Below are 20,384 nucleotides of genomic sequence, written 5' to 3' on the forward strand. Positions count from 1 at the left end.
GAGTACCGTGCTGTTAAACCCTGCACCTGACCTGTCTGTTTTATTTCTAACACTGGACCGGAAACTCGCCTTCTCTCGGTATCCGTCCAGATATCTGTATGTCTATGATTATGTAAAAAAATGAAACACTTTCTTTCATTCATTCAACTGTCCTTACCTTGCGCACCATGGCATTTGGAGCCGGTGTCTCAGGATCCCACGACGCACAACGTTCTGACTAGGGAGAAGCAAATGAAAGGGACGACTGACTCCAGTGGTGAAGGTTTATGTACAACTGAGCGACATTTATTTATTTTTCTCTTATATCACTCTCTTCGACACAGTTCATGATTTTTTTTTCTCTTTCTTCCCAAAATAATATACAAAGGCTGGCAGCCACAACGGCGACAGAGGCCTGCCAAGCCAGCTGCGGCGCATTGTATGTATCCGTTCACAGAACACGCACCGCACACGTCGCACAGACACACTTTTCCATCCACACGAGCACACAGACACATATATCCTATGTGAATCAAGCGCCCGTGGTGTCAAGACTCAGTGACAAAGTTGCCCAGGACACTTGTCTGGTAGTCCTTGTCGGTAGCAGCCTTCGATCTTTCCCCTAGCCATGCACACCGGTATTTCGCAAATAAGTCCTGCAGTTCTCAAGGTGGCGGAAGGGTTATGGAAGAGATGACAACCACCCGTCGGTTACTAATTCGCCCTCGCGGTGCCGATTGCTCGTTTTCTAGTTAGCTCAGTTGGTAGAGCGACAGTCCCAGAAAGGCGTTGGTCCCAGGTTCGATCCCCGGACCAGGACAAAGTGTTCTTGAACTAGAAGCTTTCCTTTCTGAGGAATCCGTATGGATTTTCTCGTGGTTTCGTGCTAAAGACGGGTGGTTGTCAATTATTCCTTTCTCTGGTGGTACTTATTGCCCCCGTTCATACACCGAGTGCCGCAGCTCTGGACTAGCGCCCAGGTGCAATTCTGCAGTCATGCATTGGAACATTTGCACTTTTCCTAAGATGGTAATTTCTTTCTTTCCAGGAAGTAGTAGTTACAGCGCAGCTTCTGCACAGCGCCTTATATGTGCCAGTCTAAAAACGTGTTCACTATAGCATAGCAGCTGGACTGGTCACTATGCAGATTAAAGACATATATGGTTGGACCATTGCCTCGCCAGTCTCAATACATCTTCTCGTAACTTTTAGACATGCGCAAAGGTAAGTAGTAAGAGCAGATCTGGCTGCCAGCGCTATGGATGCTTAATTCTTATCTGAACACCGATCGGTCTGACACCAGATTCATCTACGTTCCCGATAAAAGCGGGGTCCCAGCGGTACGTAACTTTGCTGACGTTGCGATATTTAGTTGCTCTGAATGTACAATCCACACTTTTCTCCTGTCTCCTTATGCAGTAAAACATGGCTAGTCAATGAAGTAGCTTCTGACACCGATGTGCTATCGTTATATGCGGTAATTGGTATAATCATTATCACCCGTTGATGTCGGCGAGAAACACTGATATCTAGTTTCTACTCTAATAATTGCATGAAGGGTTTTTCGGGAGTTCATTCACAAGGAAATCTTGCCTAATCGTATAGTGATGAGAAATGAAGCACTCATATTTAGCACGAACGACCATTTCAGTTGCGAATATACCGGAGCGAAATGATCAGGAGTTATGTAATAAACGCACTGATATCTTTAAAACGGATTTCAAAGTTAGGCCAAGGATCCGAGGCTGCATCTGAGACGCAAAGGCTGCACCAACGAGGCAGCTGTCACTGATTACTAACATGTCGGGCGCTTGTATTCACGCATGACACGTATCTGGCCTCTTTCATGTACAATGATCGAAGATGAACTTCCACGCGGCACTCTTATTATATATCTATGTACAATGCGTGGATGACCACGACATACGTGAGGTCAGAAGTAATAACACAAGGTCAACAGATCCCATTCGTGAAGTTTTCTTTTTTCCTTCAAGTATTACGGCGGAAATTAAATACTCTCTTACACGTTTCATCCGGCTTGTACGAGACATTTTCCTTCAACATCCTATTCGCGATACGTGGCGACATCAGCTCTTGCTCATGCACGAGACAGTGCAAACGTAACCGTACCAAATAAGTGAGGAAGGGTTTCTGATGCATGTTTCTGTTGGATTTACCTGTTAGGAATCTGTTCCTCACAAGACGAAGTCATAATAAAGCACTGTAACGTGCAGCTCATTGCTTGACAGCAACTTTTCTTTCCATTATAGTATCAGATTTGTATTTTTTTGCTGCTGATTTGGTTAGATGAGCTTGCACCTTCACATATAGGTGGCTTTCCGCAGAAGACGTCACGGAAACCGTGTCACTGAGACATGAGCAAAACCGAATAAAGACTTTTCTAATTCAAATCGTCACAGCGAGAAACGCACCATTCGCGAACGTGGCGCTCATGACGCCATCTGTAGTTCCGGTTGGCCAAATGTCAGTAACCAGATGGAGAGATGGCCGTCGATGACTTCACTCAGAAGCAGGACCATGCATTATGAGATTTACCTTTGCAAACTTCCTACATACCTCATTGCAGTCAGCTGTTAAAGCTGAAGCCACATCACAATTTTTCGGCAAGAATACTGGATGCATCAATAAGGTCAAAGACCTGTGCAACAGGGATGACGTCACAAGCAACTAATAGTGAACATATTGTTGCTTATGCAGGGGAAACCCCACAATTTTTTATGGAATATCGAAGCCGAATAAATACGATTGAGCAGAGAAGATATGTAAACGCACAAATAGAATGGGCTTGTCGGGTTGTAAGGTTCACTTCGGTGCATGTAGGATATGCAACAAGCGTTTTGTTTTGCCATATATACCCAGCACACAATGCCACTTTCTGTACTCCACAAGGTGTGGAGCGGTCAATGTGTGCCGGCTTGTTTGATTTAACTTTAGGTTTTGCATGGCGTTGAGTGTAAAAAAACGTGACGCTTATTGTCACGCCTCCATCCACGGTCGTCACAGACCACTCATCAGCGTCTGAAATACCACATGTTTTGTGTTGTCATGTAGTATCAATAAAATGAACGCTGCGAAATTGGGCACAATAAAGCCTGCTTCGAAAGCTGCGCACAGATGGCGACCGCAGTGACGCAATGCCGACGCGAAAAGAAACTATTCAGGTGGTTTAGAAGCAGGGCTCATATAAGGATGTAGCAACGGCAACCCTGTTGCACGGTTATTTTTTCTTCGATGCACTATCCAGCATTCTTCGCACACGCACAAACTCCCATTTGTTTGAATGTTTTCTGCACTTAAAGAAGTAAAACAGTCCACACTACACGCAACGGTCATTCAATGTTCTGGCAATAGTCCCTGGTACGCGCAACCACAGTCAAAGTCCGGTGTACCATTTTCAAAATCCAAACTCGTGAGCCTTCACACACAACGCCACAAGCAAACAAGAACGCGCACGCAGTCGCACGCCGAGCGGAGTCGAAGTCACGTGACACATACAGCCAGTTCTGTAAAGGCAGTGGACAATTATACACGACTCTGGCCGTATCAGGCCATTTTCAGGGGCCTGATATCACTACATACTGAACTACTTTAACCCAAACAATTTGCAGAAGAATGAACTCAGGTTGCTCCTGTGCTGGCGTTCATAGAGACCTTAAAAGCATCCAATACTTGTGCGAATGGATTGTGGGGTCATGGGAAAGAATAGATGCTGTTGAGGATGTTGTGAGCACACACTGACCAGGAGCAAGCCTACAAGCAGTGGACACAAGGCAGTTTGCAATCGCAAGCCACCCCTCGCTACTTGGCAAATACAATAATCTGCTTTGCATTGCTCGCTGGGCTGATGTGGGCGTTTTGAAGCATATATTTCACATTATATTTCTTTTTCCTCAACAGGCAACTGTTCTTAGACATCACGGTGACACAGCATCTAGCGACTGCTTGCGCGTCCACGCTTTTTAATTTGACATTATACCCTCAGCTCTAAAGCAGCGAATGCTCTATCACGCATGCTTATGGGTCCATTGAAAGTCTGGCTTGTCGAATACCAGCCAACCGAAGGCTGCCTTAAGTATACACTGCTGCCGACCGTGACACACAAGCATCGAGGCGACTTGCGCCACAAGTACAGCCCACGTTGTACAAGGCTAGGAGCGCTGGCGCACACAGTTCTTTCCCGCACCACGTCCTCACCCACCGCAGACGAAGGTGCGCACGCGCCAGTTGGTGCAACGTTCCCACGCAACCGGGCATGCGCACGATTACACACATCATACACACAGCCACGCAGACGCACGCACACGAAAGCGGGAGAACGAAAAAAAAAAATAACAGTAAGGAAACAACACGTCCGCGACGAGTGGCGCTAAGTGAGGATTTGTTGGTTCATGGAAGGGTCCGTCTGGTGATACCACGTGTACTGAGGCATGTAGCTGGACATGGCGACGGCCTTGGCCGCCGCAGGCGACATCTCCCACGAGCCGAGCGGCGGCGACATGGCGGGTGGTGTGAGGCTGGCTCCGTGCGGCAGGTGATGAGGGTGATGCGGATGCGACGGGTGATGCGGAGGCAGCGACGGTGGCTGCTGGTGTTGGGGATGGTGATGGTGGTGACTCGTGGGAGGGCTCTGAGGTCCGGGAGACGGTTCGCTGGGCGACTGCGGGGTGCCCGCGGAGTTTGGTGGCCCCAGCGACGGCGGGCCCGGGGTACCAGGCGGGTTGGGCGTGTGCGGACCCTGGTTTTGAGGCTGGGGGGTACCCACGCTGCCCGGAGTGGTGGGCGTGCCGCCGCCCCCTCCACCGCCTCCTCCGCCGCCTCCCCCTCCGGTGCCGCCTTGCTGCTGAGCCTTGAGCATCTTCTTGTATTTGGAGCGCCTGTTTTGGAACCAGATCTTGACCTGCAGCAATAAAAAGAGCCTTTGAGTCCAGCAATGAAAATGAGAACGTCGTGCCATGTCATTACAATCCATGCCACCTTTGTAAAGCATACCTGGCTGTTGCTATCTTTTAAGATTGTTCAACGCCACTATGCTTTGTTGTCTGAAACAATGTACTGGTATAATTGTAACGGATCATCAAAGTCTACGATGGGAGTTGACGGCCAAGTATCTGTTTCTTTTTTTAGTTTTTTTAGTGACAGTCGAAACTCATCCACAGCCATACACACATTTTATTTGTTTGAATCTGTGAGCCACTGCAGCAACAACATTATGGACATTCTTGCTGCGCTTTACGCATTAGAACTTGACAGCTGGCATTTAAATATTGTTACTCAATATTTGTAAGCGTTGAAATGCAGAATGCAAGTGGTTATGAAGGATACATAGCTGCACAATATGGGTGTGGGTTAAACCCGAATGTGAACCACGGCGAACGCAAAATTTAAGAGTGCAGAAAAAAATTTTAGAGGATGCTTGAGCTTCGCCTTCAAGAGTCGAACGCGATAGCGTAGTCGGGCCCCACTCGCATCGCATTGAAGAAAACAAGACATTTTGTTCTGGACCACCATGCAGAGTTCGCCGCGCGCAGGCACATGACCAGCGGGCACATACCAACATCAGAGCATACGCGCATTTTGGAACGACAGTGCCGTAAGAGTGTGCCCAATGAATGTAGGAACCAATACAGAGTCTGAAAGTAAGCCACAATTGGTAGCGCGCGCCTTCTAGCACAGCCGCCAGCCGTTCATTACGGGACAAACGTCCCTTCTCCGTCGATATGTCTATTTTATGTGAATTAACTCAATCTTATTGTCTGCAAGTGCTACACACCACCAAACCACTTATGACCTATACTGCGCTTGCCATCGATTGACACTCTGTCTGTTACATGATTTTTCTTCCTCGTTTTATGGCATTTTTCTTCCTCGTTTTATGTCGAGTTGCGCATGGTCCCAATGCCGCAACTCGACCCACGCCTTTCTACGGCAAGCGACGCGATGGCAGCACTACACTTCAAAAAGTTGCCCGTCCGTGTAGGTAGTAAGATAAGAATCGAGCACAACTGAATCAGGCATACAGCATGAAAGCTCGCTCCGTTTTGCTTGTTGTTTCAGTTTCCTCCTGTGATGATCAGATATAAAAGACAATGGCCCGAATACACCCGTTCACGCTGCCCGGCGAATAGTAGAAAAGGCGAGCACTCTACGAGTCAGTCGGCCGTCACACTTGTCTGTGAGATGAGATAGCGACGTGGCGCTGGAGTTCCGAGTCAAACGGACTTGCAAGGCAAAGCGCACTGTACCTGTTTGTGTTGAGAACGCGCACGGTACATAAAGAAGGAAGCAAGCACGAAGCCGCGGCTTCCACTTCGCATCTCCGAGATGCCGCCCCCTTCCTTCTTCAAGTGGTCCGGCCGCGTCAAAATGCGAACCGCCAAAGTGCATCGTGCGCTATGCGCGGTGGTGCACCGATTGACCGTTGGATGCCGCATCCGAGACGAACGTGTACGTATACACGCACGGACGTCAATGGTATACTTGTCATTGTTTTGCGGCGCCTCCAAGAAGCGCCACACTGCAGGTTCGGCACACAAGACTTATTCGAGATCCAGAGACCAAGAGGGGTAGACAGGGGGAACTACTGCCCCGACCCCGCCCCAGCTGTGCAGAAGTCCCCGGAAACACTATTGTTAGAATGGGCACCGTTCTGGCAGCCGGCACGGCTTGCCCCGGCTAAGCAAGGAGACAGGCGCGCAATGTACACACACGCGTGGTCCGCTGGTCCTTTTCCTCAGGCCGCGCCGAAGAAGACACAGGCGCCGACGCGGTACAAGAAGCCGCCGCCAGAAGAAGAGTGCAGATCGCCGGCTGCCATGGCAAGGCAGCACAAAGAACCGCCTTCTGAGAGCACCCGCGGCAGGAGGCGGGTGTTTTTCATTTATTTTTCCCCGTCTCTGTCGGCGGGCTCCGCGCGCCGAAACGTCGGTCTCGGCCCTCGAGTTGAACTGTCTTTCGGGGGCGGGATCGGCCGCGTGGCGCTTCTTCGGCCTCGACGAAGGCGGCAGGCCGCGAGGGCCTTTCGGGAAATGCCCATCATCTTCGGTCGAAAAACTTGCGCGCTCTCTTTTTCTTTCACCTGTTGGGCCACATATAGAGGTCTACCCACTGAAATCCCTCTGGACACCCGCCTTCCTTCTTGACTCGTTGGTCTCTGAGCTCTTGCGTGCGCTTATTCCTTCGCTAGCCGCGCTGGCAATATACCTTCCCACTTCACCTTCGTTCTAAGCCTCCGTTCAGCCGAAATGTCTCGTACCCGCCACTTGCCACGGTGAGTTCATTCACCACTGTCGTATCTGGAGTGCGGTAAGAAAAAAAGCGAACAGGAAGAAGCATACGGGACATTGAGGGAAGCCCTGCGCGCGAAACAACGGTGCAGTCTTTGCGGAACTTTGAGGCGCCGCCGTTGTGATTTCAACGGTGTCGGAGAAGCGTAAAGAATCGAGCACGTCCAGCGATGATGAAAGGTTTGGTATCGAAAAAGACGGCACAGTCGAAGACAGCGCTGGCGACGTTGTCAAGGTGTATAACAATAAACGAAAGAAGACATCACTGGTGCGCGAGCTGTCATGCTATACTGCAAGGTACATCGGCACGATCGCATATGGACGCTGCCCATAGCTTTGTGCTTCCCTTTGTTTACGCATAAAAAATAAAACACACCGAGAAGCTGGTCCACGTAGATAGATTTGGCATTGAGAAAGGGTATTGTGACGTCATAGTGACAATGACCAGAGCGTTTCGCCATTCGTGTCTTGCAGCATGCGGACGCTGCACCACATCACAAAGGCGGCAGACCATACAACGTCGAAATTCAGGAGAAAATGGAGCTTTGAAGAGATGAAAGGTGCTTGAACGGGGGCGTCGCTAGAGCCAAGGTTTCTACAAGTGGTCTTGTCCTCTTGAGGGCATGAAGCTGCCTTGAAGAAGGCAAGACCACTCGTCGAAGCGTTGGCTACAGTGAAATCCCCTGTTCAACGTTTTTTTTTTTTTTTTTTCATCACTCCAGATGTGAAACAATCATTCCTACGCCGCAATGTCGAAAAGAAACTGAACCAGTGAAACACAAAGATAATTTGCAAAGGCCCACGGCCGCTTTCAATTACTTTGCCTGACGAGTACAGCCCCGGCTACACGACTGCAAAACTCTCACCTCCCATATCTGCAAGGGCCACACACGGCACACGTGTTTGACTTGCTTCCGAATCGCTGCCTTTCGCACAAGCAGGAAACGAAGGGGCCGAACAATGGCGCTCCCGGCATCGCTCATTGCGCCCTTCACTCGAGTTAAAGCGGTGCTACGAGAACCTGGCTGCCACCAAGAGGTAGATGACGAAGGACGTCGCGGCTGGCGAAAGGCCCGAGCCACGCCATGTGCACACACACGACGCGTTCTGCGGTTCGTGAATCTATTCCGACCTGAATCGGCACGAGTCGGAGTGGGTGATCAGGCCCGACCTCCCAGAGGGCAAAGTGATGGAGCACCTCCAAGCCACCCGCGAGAGACACCGACAACCCGTCAGCGAGACCGAACGGCCTCATTCCTGCACAAGCTGACCGGGCTCGGCGGCATTACAAACACCTGGCAAACGTGTGCAGCCCCTGTACCAGCTTGAGTGCACTGTTCGCGCGAACTTACCACCTGGAGCACGGGACAGAGCTCGAGTGTGTGTCTGTAAGCGTTCGGGGGTGCAAAACTCCCAACAGCGCCCCGATTTGTCTTCCATACGTCCTGCTCGGAAGCTGACGCTCTGCGTGAATGGAAACGGCGATGGCGCTAGTGATACCTCAGTATGAAGGATACCGCGTTGTTGCTGATGGCTGGGTAGATACGTGGATAACGGGGTAGGGGCGTGGGAACAAGATGAGTTTGGCTGTAAGCGACCGTTATATCAGTGCACAAAGGGTTCGCCTTACCGTACACCCACTAATCTCGAACCTGCTTTTCTCTCCGCTCCTTTTCTATCTTTCCTTCCACTTCCTCTTCCCCTAGTGTAGGATAGCAAACCTGATGTTTCAATTCTCGCTTGACCTCCCTGCCTTTCCCTATCTTATATCTCCCTCTCTCTTTCCTTCGCTCTGTCGAACGCAGTTAAAGCTGACGGCGTAAAATGTTACTCCTACAATAGCGCTAATATGCTATCCCTATTGCATCCAATCTAGCACTTTGAAGGAACGCACGTGAAAGGAAAGCCTCGACGTAGCCTCCGTATTATACATAAAAATGCATACTCTCTGCGGCTATTATGATGTTCCGCCAGTATGTTTAACGCGCGTGACTCCGGTACCGAGGAAAAGCGAAAGAAAAAGTAATGCAAGAGAGGTGTCGATGTTACGGGGAACCGGCCTTTCCAGCCAGACGCGAGCCTGCAGTGTATGGTACGAGTGAGACCGCATGTAAAAAAACGTACCTTAGATGGAAATATTGACTAGACTAGGTGGACTTACAGAGGATTGCTTGCCACATGACGCACTTGGCAATTCTTATTGACGGTATAACACATCTTGCAAGAAGGCATATACTCTTGAACTTTCCGGCCAGTCAGTCCACTCGAGGAATATTTCGTGGATGTATGCACCATTTTCAGGGCACGCTCAAGCGCCGCCATCTTGGACTGATAACGTTGCAGTTTTGTGTCCGTATCAAATTAACAAGAAGTGCTACGGTGAACTCGTATGCACGAAAACACTTGGGCCGGTACATTCAACGTTTCATGACCATGATCATTTCATATTACGACATAGAAAACAGGTAGAACAATCGCTTATCAGTCCAAGATGGCGGCGCCCATGAATCGAAAATAAAATTACGTATAGATAGGCTCCTCCAAGAGCTTTTGCCAAAACGGAATTCTGAGTTTCAATGACACGACGTAAACAAAGCCACAGAAAAGAAATAAAGAAGGAAAAAGAATGCCTATAAGCATGCCGAGGCCCCCTCTGCTCACGAGCGCTGGCACAATGACGTCAAGGTGGCCGACGTTAAACGAAGGGCACCTTGCGAAAGCTTCCATACATAGGTGTGTGTGTAGTAGCTCGGCAAAATAAACGTAAATTAAGGAAACTACGAAACACACACACGGCCACACTGCAGGGATGGCCACTGCTCTCCATCATTCCGCTCAGACAAAAAACAAAACTTGAGAGAGTTTGCGAAATGAAAGAAAATAAAAAAAAACATCCATGGCGCCGAGGTTTCTTTTCCGACTTTGTTCTTGTATCTTTTCTTTCTTACTGCTTTATTCGTTAGGTTTCTACGGAGGTAAACGAAAGAAGGCAGGAAGGAAGTCTTGGGGGGAGTGGTCGGTTGTGAGCAAGTATGGGGGGGGGGGGGGGCTATGCTCGAGATGGAAGAGCCGACTTGTATGTATACCCGAAAGCGCAAGAAACAGCAGCAACGGCCTGTCTGCAACCTGCCTCCTTCGCAGCCTGCCGGGCCGTATAGAAGCGACGTGCGTGCCGCGTGTGCCGCAAGACACACACGGCCACGCCATCCCGCCTGGGGTTCTTCCTCCCAAAAATATAAAAAGTGAAGCATATGCGAACCGCGAACCACCTCCAACCACCGGCCGCTCCGAGAACCTCGATGCCTTCTCTTTCCACAGTCCGGCTTCGTCTTTTTCACCTGCCCAGAATCGGCGTTGTGGGCGTAGAAGAATAGTGGCGCTGCTTTATCCACCGCAAGTATTCTTGCACAAACTCTCTTCCACGCCCCCCCCCCCCCCCTCCTTCTTCCTCTACAGCGGACAGACGCTTCTGCCACACTCCTGCCGTTTGAGTAGTTTCTCTCTCTCTGGCTCTGTCTCCGGCTTGGCTTCAAGAGAAAGTGGAGAATCCTCGCGTGCATCGCCTTCGCTGCAGGCCGGTCCCCCTTTGTTCATCTGTTGTCATCATTATTATTTTCGAACACTGTAGTGCTTCTTTGTGCGGCTGTGCTTCGCGTGCGAGCCGGGCGCCCAACCGGAAGCGAAGACGCCATTGACTGGTCGCACTCTCAAGGTCCAATGTTCCCGAAAGTGAAATACATGCGTTGAGAGATCTGGCATTATCTGAAATTGATTGATTGATTGATTGATTGTTTGATTGATTGATTGATTGATTGATTGATTGATTGATTGATTGATTGATTGATTGATTGATTGATTGATTGACACTCGAAAGGAAAACGGTTGATACGAGAGGCGCCAAAGTGGAAGTCCCCGGACAATCCAAGAATGCTCTTGCATCCAGCATCCATCGGAATGCGAAAGCCCAGCCGCATATCGAACCCACGACCTCGTGCCAAGCAAGCAAAGCAATGCCATGCTGAACTATACTGAGTCGGGTTGACCTACTAGTCTTAAGCTCTGAATAACATGGAAATAAACTGAAGTATTAACATAGAATAAACTGTGTTTGGCACTGCAAACGTGATCGGCCCACCTTTGTCTTTGTTCAAGCGACGATGTCATGGAATGACGTCATCATGTAACCTCATGTTAGGTGACGTCATGATGACTGCGCAAATGTTGGCAACCTGTGACGTCATCAGATGATGATGGTTTTTTGCATCACCCATATTCATGTAGATGGTCACTTTTAGTGTTTGATAAGGCATTTAACTTTCGCCTTAATAAAAAAGGCACAAACACAGCTGCTGTGTTCACGTATACTAAATCGCGTTGTTCAGAAAATGAAATCACAACAAAACTTCGCGTCGTTTCCTATCGAGCCAAGGCCAACGGGGGAAACCGAAGCAAGCGCAGAGGTGATAACTCGCACGAGAAAGAGCACGACGCAGGAAGGGGGCAACCGGTGCGGCTCGTCGAAGTAAAGGTGTACGCGAACGGCTCTGCGCGACGTCGACTGCGACGCTGGCGGCGGCAGGTCTAATCGGAACAATGCCTCGACGGCGGCAATTTGTCGTCGTCGTCGCCCTCTCGCGAGCCCCGCCGCCGCCGACCAGTCGCCGCAACAACAACGCTTCGGTCACCTCGCGAGATATGTAGGACATCGGGACACGATCGTCTCAACTCAACCCCCTTTCCTCCTCGCCGCATACGACCGTCGCAGAAGCCGAGGCCGCGGGAACGGACCAGCGGACGCAGGGCAGAGCCGGAGAAAGTAAAAAGTGTATCAGTGGATAGAGTGAAAGAACTGAGAAGAAGAAAAACAAATTGGACTGGAAGAAGAACGCCTGCAGCAATGGCGGAAGAACTATACGGATAGGCTAAGGACGATGACTCACAGGCGACGAATGGAACTTTGAGATTTTATGTGTTGATTATTACGTACAGTATAAAAGGAAGTGACCAAAGGCAAGTGGTCTGAAAGAGTGCATAGCATATATACACGCTAAACAGTTTTGCTATATCATGCAAGTATATCATACATATCATACCCCTCCTCTCTCCCTTCCTTGCAGCAGTGCTGCAAGTGTTGCGATGCATGCATTCTGTAGGTAAAAGAGTAATCTGCCGAAAGACTTACAGATCATATAATGTGCGCACAATAGTCATTGTCTATTGTAGACCAATCGGGGCAAGAAAAGACACTGATGTTATGCGATGATGTACTTCCTCTTTAACAAATCTTAATCGCTGAAGCGAGACGGGGACGAAGAAGGACGAGAGAAAGAACAATAACTTTATTAAATATAAACGAACACCCGTCTGGGTCCACGAAAAAATAAAAAGCAAGGCCCAGCTATCAAACATGTGCTATCTTATCCGTATCTACACAGCACGTGCACATAAAATTTGTTACTATCTTTTTTTTTAGCAAGGGCGAGCATCTACTCATGCTAACTTAATTTTCCAAGTAGCATCAGATAACATATGCCTCACTCTCCGTCAGAGGTCTCGGAGGTATGAGAGCGAAGGTATATGCGCACATATATATGCAGTCGAAACGATTTTCCCGCACTGCACGATACGCTGGGCGTCACCAATTTTCGGCGGTGATTCGAAACCGCGGACAATGAAGACGAGAGAGCATGCGCAAAAAGCGAAAAAAAAAAAAAAAGAACCTGCGTCGCCCTGAAGGCGCCGAAAAGTTCGCGCGACCAGCCCCCAACAATAAGCAACAAAAGAACACAAAAGGCCGGCGACAAGTGACGAGCGATCCGTGACTGGGGGCGGGGCCGCCTCGAAGCCGAACCTGCCGCCAGAAGCCAAGCCGAGCCAAGCTTAGAGCCACGCCGCGTGCGTACGGCTATTCTTCGCGCGTGCGGACCTGGAAGCAGCAGCAGGAAAGAGTACTACACATACACCCGAGGACGGCCCCGGCAGCACGCGTGGTTCTGCATTCAGACGCAGTTCATCCACTAATTACGGGAATTCAATGAGACAGAGAGCTCATTGCTATGGCAGAACAGTCCGCATTCGAGCTGCACTGGCTAGCCGGGTAGTCGTCGCCGACCGCGCTGCGGCAATTATTAGCCGCAACGGACGCGTGCACTCGCATTCGGCAGCACAGTTCATCACTTATGATAATTCCACTCGGTCGTCCATTCGTTTTGGCATTCCAGTCGCAGTTGCCTGTCGTCCATGACTCCGCTGCACCCGGGGGCACAGTCGTCCTCTCGTGGCAGGACTTTTTGAGAAACCCGTACGGTAGCGCAGAGTCAGCAGTTCACGCACGCTATGGTTATGGAGAGGTCGAGCCATGCGTACTTAGCCAAACTCCAGTCCCACCTTTGTTTTTGTTTTTTTCTTCTTCTTTTTCCTTCGGCCTAGACCTGAGAGTACACATACATCACCGGGCACCGAACAAAAGGACAGCGCTTCTTCGCCGCGGTATACATGCAAACTGTATACTGTTGGGTCAGCGTGATGACTTCCGCGAGGCATCGTCTTCCCGAGTCTTGTCAACACAATTTGACCGATGAGCTCACGGCGCGTAAGAATCTGTATACCGTTAGCTGCGTGGTATAAGCAAAACTAGAGCACCATGTGCTCTTCCCCATCTCGCCTTGACTGCTTTGATAACCACAATGATCACAATAATTTAGTTACGCTTTAGGGCCCCTGATAAGTTTACTCGTGACAAGCGTAGTGAGATCCAAGAGGATCGGTTTTCTTGTCAAAAACCATGACGCACAAATAGGTTAACATGTATTTCACTTCGTGCATACAACAGAGCGTGCTTTCTCGCATTGGTGCCTCTGCTAACGATTTCACTTCCGTCAAGCATTAAGCTGCACGTGAAAGAAGAGGCATTTCTTGACCGTCCACTTATATCGCAAACTGAGCTTGCCTGCTGTCTATCATTCTGCAGTTTGTTCCTATACATAGCTTTAATTCCCAATAACAACCTGAGCAGGCACGCAAGTTCAAGATACCTTCATAAAAATCAACTATTGCAGTTCATAGATTGTGTATATATAGACTTCGGCTCTACACCGCTTTGCCTTGGTACAGACTTGTTAGTTTGACTATACACTAGTACAATGTTAGTGCACGGTCCGTATACAATGAATGCTTAACAAGTGCACTTCTTTTCGCGGTCCGCAAGCCTCCCAAAAGACGTGTGCGGAAACGGTCGACAACGAGTGCTAAGCATTTGTGAACCAGCTTTGGATTAAACCTTGCTAAAAGAATATGTGTCACGTTAAGCAGAATGTCTCTCGCGTACAGGCCGGCACGTCTACCAGAGTGACAGATGGCGCTGCCACTCCTGAGCATGCGCAGATATGTTTCGCGTCCACCTTGGCAGTGTGACCTTTTATGTTGTGAGCTGCGTTTGTGCTGCTGTCTGTTCCTGTTCTCTTGTATCCATGTCCGCACGCGCCTGACATCCGCGATAAATCGGCACCAGCCGGCTCTCGACTTTCGTTCTAAAACATTTGTCTATAGAAGATGTTACGTGAGATACATAGGCACCGCTACCTTGGTGTGTTAAACGAATGCTTTTTTTTAAATTTTTGTACGTCGCTAAAAACGTCGAATGCACCAACCCATTTGTTTTCATGCGTGTGCGTCTAGCGAATAGCCCAATATGGCGGTGCCGAAACCCAACCGTAAAACAGTCTATAGAGTTGTCCCACACCAGCTCGACCAGAAAAGTGGGCACAGCTCGAGCGCTAACGTGCAAAAAGATACACACCGCCAGGGGTGTAGCCCACAAACGCAGTATCCAGCAACACATCTAGAAGGGGGAGGCATGTAGCGGAATGCGATGTGAGTATCGCGTGTATGCGGGGCGAACAATGCCAAGGCGATAGCACGCACACACACACACGCTTGTGCTGCCGGGGCAACTTTCTCATGGCTGTGGTCGCCGTGAGCCCGCTATGCAGATGAGGCTCCCCGCGGTATACACAGTGCCCACAGTGGCCCGCAGTCAGCCAGATGTACGGGGCAGCGTGCGAAGGCCTCTGCGCATGCGTGCTACGGAACCAGCTGGCCTTACGCGATGATTGTGGATACCTACATAACTATAGACTGTAATATCGTTCACCAAAGACAGCCATCTCTTAAGCTAAGAGACGTTTTCGTGACATATACTGCGCAGCTCACAAAACGAAAGCACGTTTGAGGACGGTGGTCTAATAATAATAATAATATCTGGGGTTTCACGTCCTAAAACCACGATATGATTATGAGAGGCGCCGTAGTGGAGGGCTCCGGAAATGTCGACCACCTGGGGTTCTTAACGTGCACCTAAATCTAAGTACAGGCCTCAAACATTTTCGCCTCCATCGAAAATGCAGCCGCCGCGGCCGGGATTCGATCAGGACGGCGGTCTCGTTGAAGTATATTTAGTTTGTCGAGTGTTGTGGCACGCTCCGTGCTTATCTGTCGTGCAGTGTGCTCGACTTCGGTCGTGCTTATATAACCTTTAGCCTGTGCAGAATCAGGCACACACGAATGCAAAGCGCTACATGAGACAAGAGTTCCAGTGAACAGGAAAACCCGAAGTCTGCAGATGGCAACCTATAAATCTCAGGACAGACAAATCAATACCACGGTATCTGTAGTTGTAAAATTGCCTGTTCCTTTAGAGAAAGTGCGAATGATATATCAAGAAATAAAGAAAAAAAAAAGAAATGCAGTAAAGAAAGAAGAAAATTTTATGATGACCACACTGTAGTCGTCTGGTGATGACGTTTGACACATAAAAAGCGGTTCGCAGATGTCATAGTGGCAGCGGAGTATAGCAGAAAGACAGGAAAGAGAGTGAGAGAGAAAGGGGCTATTTAAACCTTTCTTTTTTCTTTCTATGGGCAGCGAAATACTTGCTTCCCAATGTCATTTTTTAAAGGCGCTTTGTGCAGCATTGTATAACATATGCGTGAACCTCTCCCCCCTGCAACTCCATCGGGCACTGGGAGTATATCAAAAACAATTTTATCTGAACCCCAGGTGGTGGAAATTTCCGGAGCCCTCTACTACGGCGTCTCTCATAATCATATTTTGGCTTTGGGACGTAAAACCTCAACATACTAACTAATTATATTATACAATAAATAACGGTACCATATTGGTTTCTCTCGCAAGTACTATAAATAAGTTCCAGCTGTGCTAAATCACATCGGTGCAAAAATACCAGGAGCTAGCGTAAACTTAAATGTGCGCTAGCGAACAGACTGCATGCGGACGCCACGGTTGAATGCGTCGTCGCCTTCGTATAAATAGGTTGTACAGGACGTCGCCTCACAGAGTCCCGACAAGGTGCACGCAACTTGCATAAGAAAAATGGAGCGTAGACGATGACGACATGAATCCCTGCGGCCGAGGAAAAAACTGCGGAAGAAGCGAGTTTCTTTTTTTTTTTTTAGTGGCACGAACGAACGGAAAAAAGAAACAAAAACGTGCAATTAAAAACTGGTGCCGAGCAGGCTGAGCGACGATGGAGGAAAAGGACGGATAAAATAAGCAAAACGAAGGAGGAATCATGAGTGGCCTGTTCTTCTTGCTCCCCTGTTAAGAAGGAAGAGGCGATGCATGGTGAAGAAACAGAGCCGGGGAAATGGATCACCGTGTCTTCGAATGCTGGGTAGAGTGAAGGCGCCCGTCGGCACACTGCAGCGTCGACCACGTATGCATGCGAGAACTGAAACTACTTCTATCGCAAGAAGGCTGCGGCGACCAGAAAAGACTGGGTGGCTCTGCGGGGATCCATCAACCACGGGTCGGTCGGGGTGTAGGCAACCAGCGCCCCCCGGCGGAGAGCTGAGCTAGTTCAACTCGTGCGCGATGGAAATCGCGCCGCGTGCGTGCATATATGCAGCGACGCATATGGGAGAAGGGTGCTCAGTTGCTGCAGTTGCTTCCTGCCGTATATATGACGAGTCGAAAGACGGGAACAGTTCTTGATATGATCTGAATCGCCAGTCACTTCCTGAATGATACTCCAAGCAGGGATTTATCCAGAACTTCGATTTGTGAACGTATGTGTGGAGCTGCGGATGATTGCCTGTTCGTAAAAGGGGAGGGGACTGGAATTGGTCTGGGATCGGCCTGGGAGGGTGTTAAGAGGGTGTTGGAGGAGAGGTGTGTAAACCTTTGACTACGTGTGGATAAAAGTGTGGAGTGTGCGGTGGTATGTGAACTCAGTTTTGTATTTATTTGTCGACATATCCGATGCCAAGTTCGTCGGTCAAGAAAAGCAAACGTGGTATATACGTTTCGGCTTTCGAAGACAGCAACAAAGTAAAGCACGCAGAACAACAAGCAGCGGCTGTGTATACTGTCACAGCTTTCGAAAGCGCATTCCTATATACCAGTTCGCAATTCCGAATTGCCCAAGAAGCAGCGCTAAGGAAAAGCGAAGCGCCAATTCTCGTTTCTCCTCTGGTTCCGCATTATATCATCAGAACCTTTCGTAGGCGCCACCAGGGCAGCCGGCCGGACCAAGAGGTAACCAAGTCCCTTTCCATTACGTCACGGATGGTGTACGTGCAAGCTTCAGGAAGGCTTGACGTGCCTTGGCACCACTGAGGAACATGTCCATCAGCGGTCGTTCCGAAAAACTTCTCTCTTTCCCCTTTTACTCGAGGCTGGGGTAGGGGGGGGGGGGAGGCCTATGGCCTCCTTTTCACTGAACCGAGACGCCTCTCAAAGATACTGGCATGCCCGATATCGAGAGACGTCGCCGAAGCATCGGCGCCCCGACAAGTCTACCGCTGCACAGGTTGCAAGTCGACCGGGCCGCCGTTGCGATGCCTCGAACAATGGAGCTTTCCTTGCTTGGGTTCTGCCGCCGCAGCCTCGGCCTGTCATGGGCATCCGGAAAAGAAAATAGTTCCTGCGCGGCCCCGCTCCGCTGCCGCCTGTTGCCTCGTGCGCCTTCGTTTCTCTTGCTTCTTTTGAAGGCAGCCACCTTTTTCTTAGTATATTCATCTTGTTTCACTCGTTTCATTATTCCGGAGGCGAAAGTGGCAGCTGACCTGATCGAGGAATGTTGCATGCTGCCTGCCGCTGTTATAGCAGAAAAGAAGAAAAATGTAAGGGGGGGGGGGACTGTACCGTGAGTCGAGTCGGTGCGTAGGGGGGGGCGCTGAATATGCGGAAGAAGCTTGAAGTCGGCTACGTACGAGAAGCACGGTGAAGCGTGTATACGTGAACCGCCGTTGGCCGTCAAGGCGTTGACCGCTCGAAGACGAACGATACAGTGAGGCAAGTTAGCGAACTCCATGGTGAAGATGAGCAACGCGAAGCACTGGAGTGCGGAAATACACGTGAGAGGACTGAGGAAGCTAAGGGGGCGCTTCTGCGCTTCGCGCTCTTCATCTTCACCATAAACGTAAGCCAACTCGCCCGCATCTCTATATTTATTTAAGTACGTCGAAACTTGAGTTGACGCTGTGTTGGGGAAAAGCCGGCTCCACTGCTACCACGTATGAGCATCCAGAGGCGTAGCTTTTCTATTCTTCTGGAAGGAGTGCAGAAGCCCATATGGCAAAGCCCTGGATTGGAAACAGTATTGCAAGATGCACGCGAAATAAATCATCGTTTTGGTATGAATCGGAACACTATTCATGCAAAGTTCCTGCCAGCAGTATACCGCTGGAAGGAACTACATGTCTACAACTGAGTATACATGTCAAGGTGTGCTTTTGGGCCAGTTGGTTCATATTCGCAGTAAAACAGCGAATATGAGCAGATTAACAAGGGAGGTTGTTGAAGCCCTAGATAAAAAATGTTCGAGGAATCTTGTGTCAGCATGCCTTCTGTTTTGCTTTCGGAGAAGGATGTCAGATTTCTTGAAGGAACCGTTTTGCACGCGCCGTAGGAGTGACCACGTGATGCACTGTCATACATCTTGTATCATTCTTTCTTCTGTTTATTCATGTGAAGGCAGGATTTATTCTGGACACAAAAGGCGCGAAAAAACGTGGGATTAGAAGAAGAAAGCAACAGGACAAGTGCATGAGGTGTGGGTTCTGTATGTGGTGAACATGTGGTTTGCTTGATATAAATATACTCGTTTTTCAATAAAGGCTCAGTTGTTAGTATGCGCTTGTCCTGTTGCTTTCTTCTTCTAGTCCCACGTTTTTTCGCGCCTTTTGTTTCCAGAATGAATTACCAACTCTCCCAACAGTCTATCCTTCTCAGTATTTATTCTGTGCATATACTGAATAAACTTTCAGTTGTTAGTATCGTTTAAGTAGTATCGTTTATCGCATTACTGTCCTTTTTTTCTGCCTCTCTCTCTTCTTTCTTTTAAAGGAGTACTGACATGAATTTTAAAATTTTTCGGGTTGTTGCTCTAAAGAAAGCACGCGTGTCGAGAACCCTAAAAAGAGTGTCGTGGTGCCTGGGGATGCATTGCATATATTTTTAATACCGCTTCTTTCAACCAGCAGTTTCGGTTTCGGTTTTGAGAGGGCGGCTTCATAGTGACGTGTCAAGTCGGCCCGTGACGTCACGGGCAGACTACAACCCCCGAAATATGCACCTGCTGTCCTTTGCTGTCATTCGAACGTGGTTCATGATGAGTGAACTGTCGTCCAGTGCCTCCGACAGCGATTTCTGTGATTTAGGCTGCATGCAGAACCCAAATTTCGCAAACCAAGTGAGCTGACTTGAAACGTCATAGGGCTCTCCATGCGGTGAAGCTGCCTTGCAGATGCTGGGAGATGAAAACTTTAAAATCAAATTTAAATATTTATACGTGTTTCCCGGATGCGGTGTGGGGAGAGCGTTAGCACTACATGCCAAGGAAACCAAAAACGTCAATTTTGCTGCACTTCAAAATCGTGTCAGTACTCCTTTAACATATTTTCTATATCATCTTTTAATCCCCTTACCCCTTTCCCGAGCACAGGGTAGCCAGCCGGTCTGAGAACTGGCTAACCTCCCTGTCCTTCCGTTTTTCTTTTCCTCCTCCTCCTTCAGTTGTTAGCGCGCCTTGTGTTACGTGTCTTTCTCCTCGTCTAGTCTGTTGTTGAGTATACATGTTTA

At 49.2% G+C, this 20,384-nt stretch overlaps 1 protein-coding gene across 1 annotated transcript in view; it reads right to left on the minus strand.

Moving 5' to 3' along the window:
* Window positions 1-257: 257 nt before the first annotated feature.
* Window positions 258-20,384, minus strand: part of LOC119401399 (homeotic protein distal-less) — a 99,477-nt gene continuing 79,350 nt past the window's right edge. Inside the window, exon 3 of the mRNA XM_037668177.2 lies at window positions 258-4,897. Within this exon, the coding sequence (XP_037524105.1) occupies window positions 4,367-4,897 (531 nt within the window). The 3' untranslated portion in view covers window positions 258-4,366. The remainder of the gene's footprint in view (window positions 4,898-20,384) is intronic.

This window comes from Rhipicephalus sanguineus, chromosome 8 (genome assembly GCF_013339695.2).
Source record: "Rhipicephalus sanguineus isolate Rsan-2018 chromosome 8, BIME_Rsan_1.4, whole genome shotgun sequence".
Taxonomy (NCBI): Eukaryota; Metazoa; Arthropoda; class Arachnida; order Ixodida; family Ixodidae; genus Rhipicephalus; species Rhipicephalus sanguineus.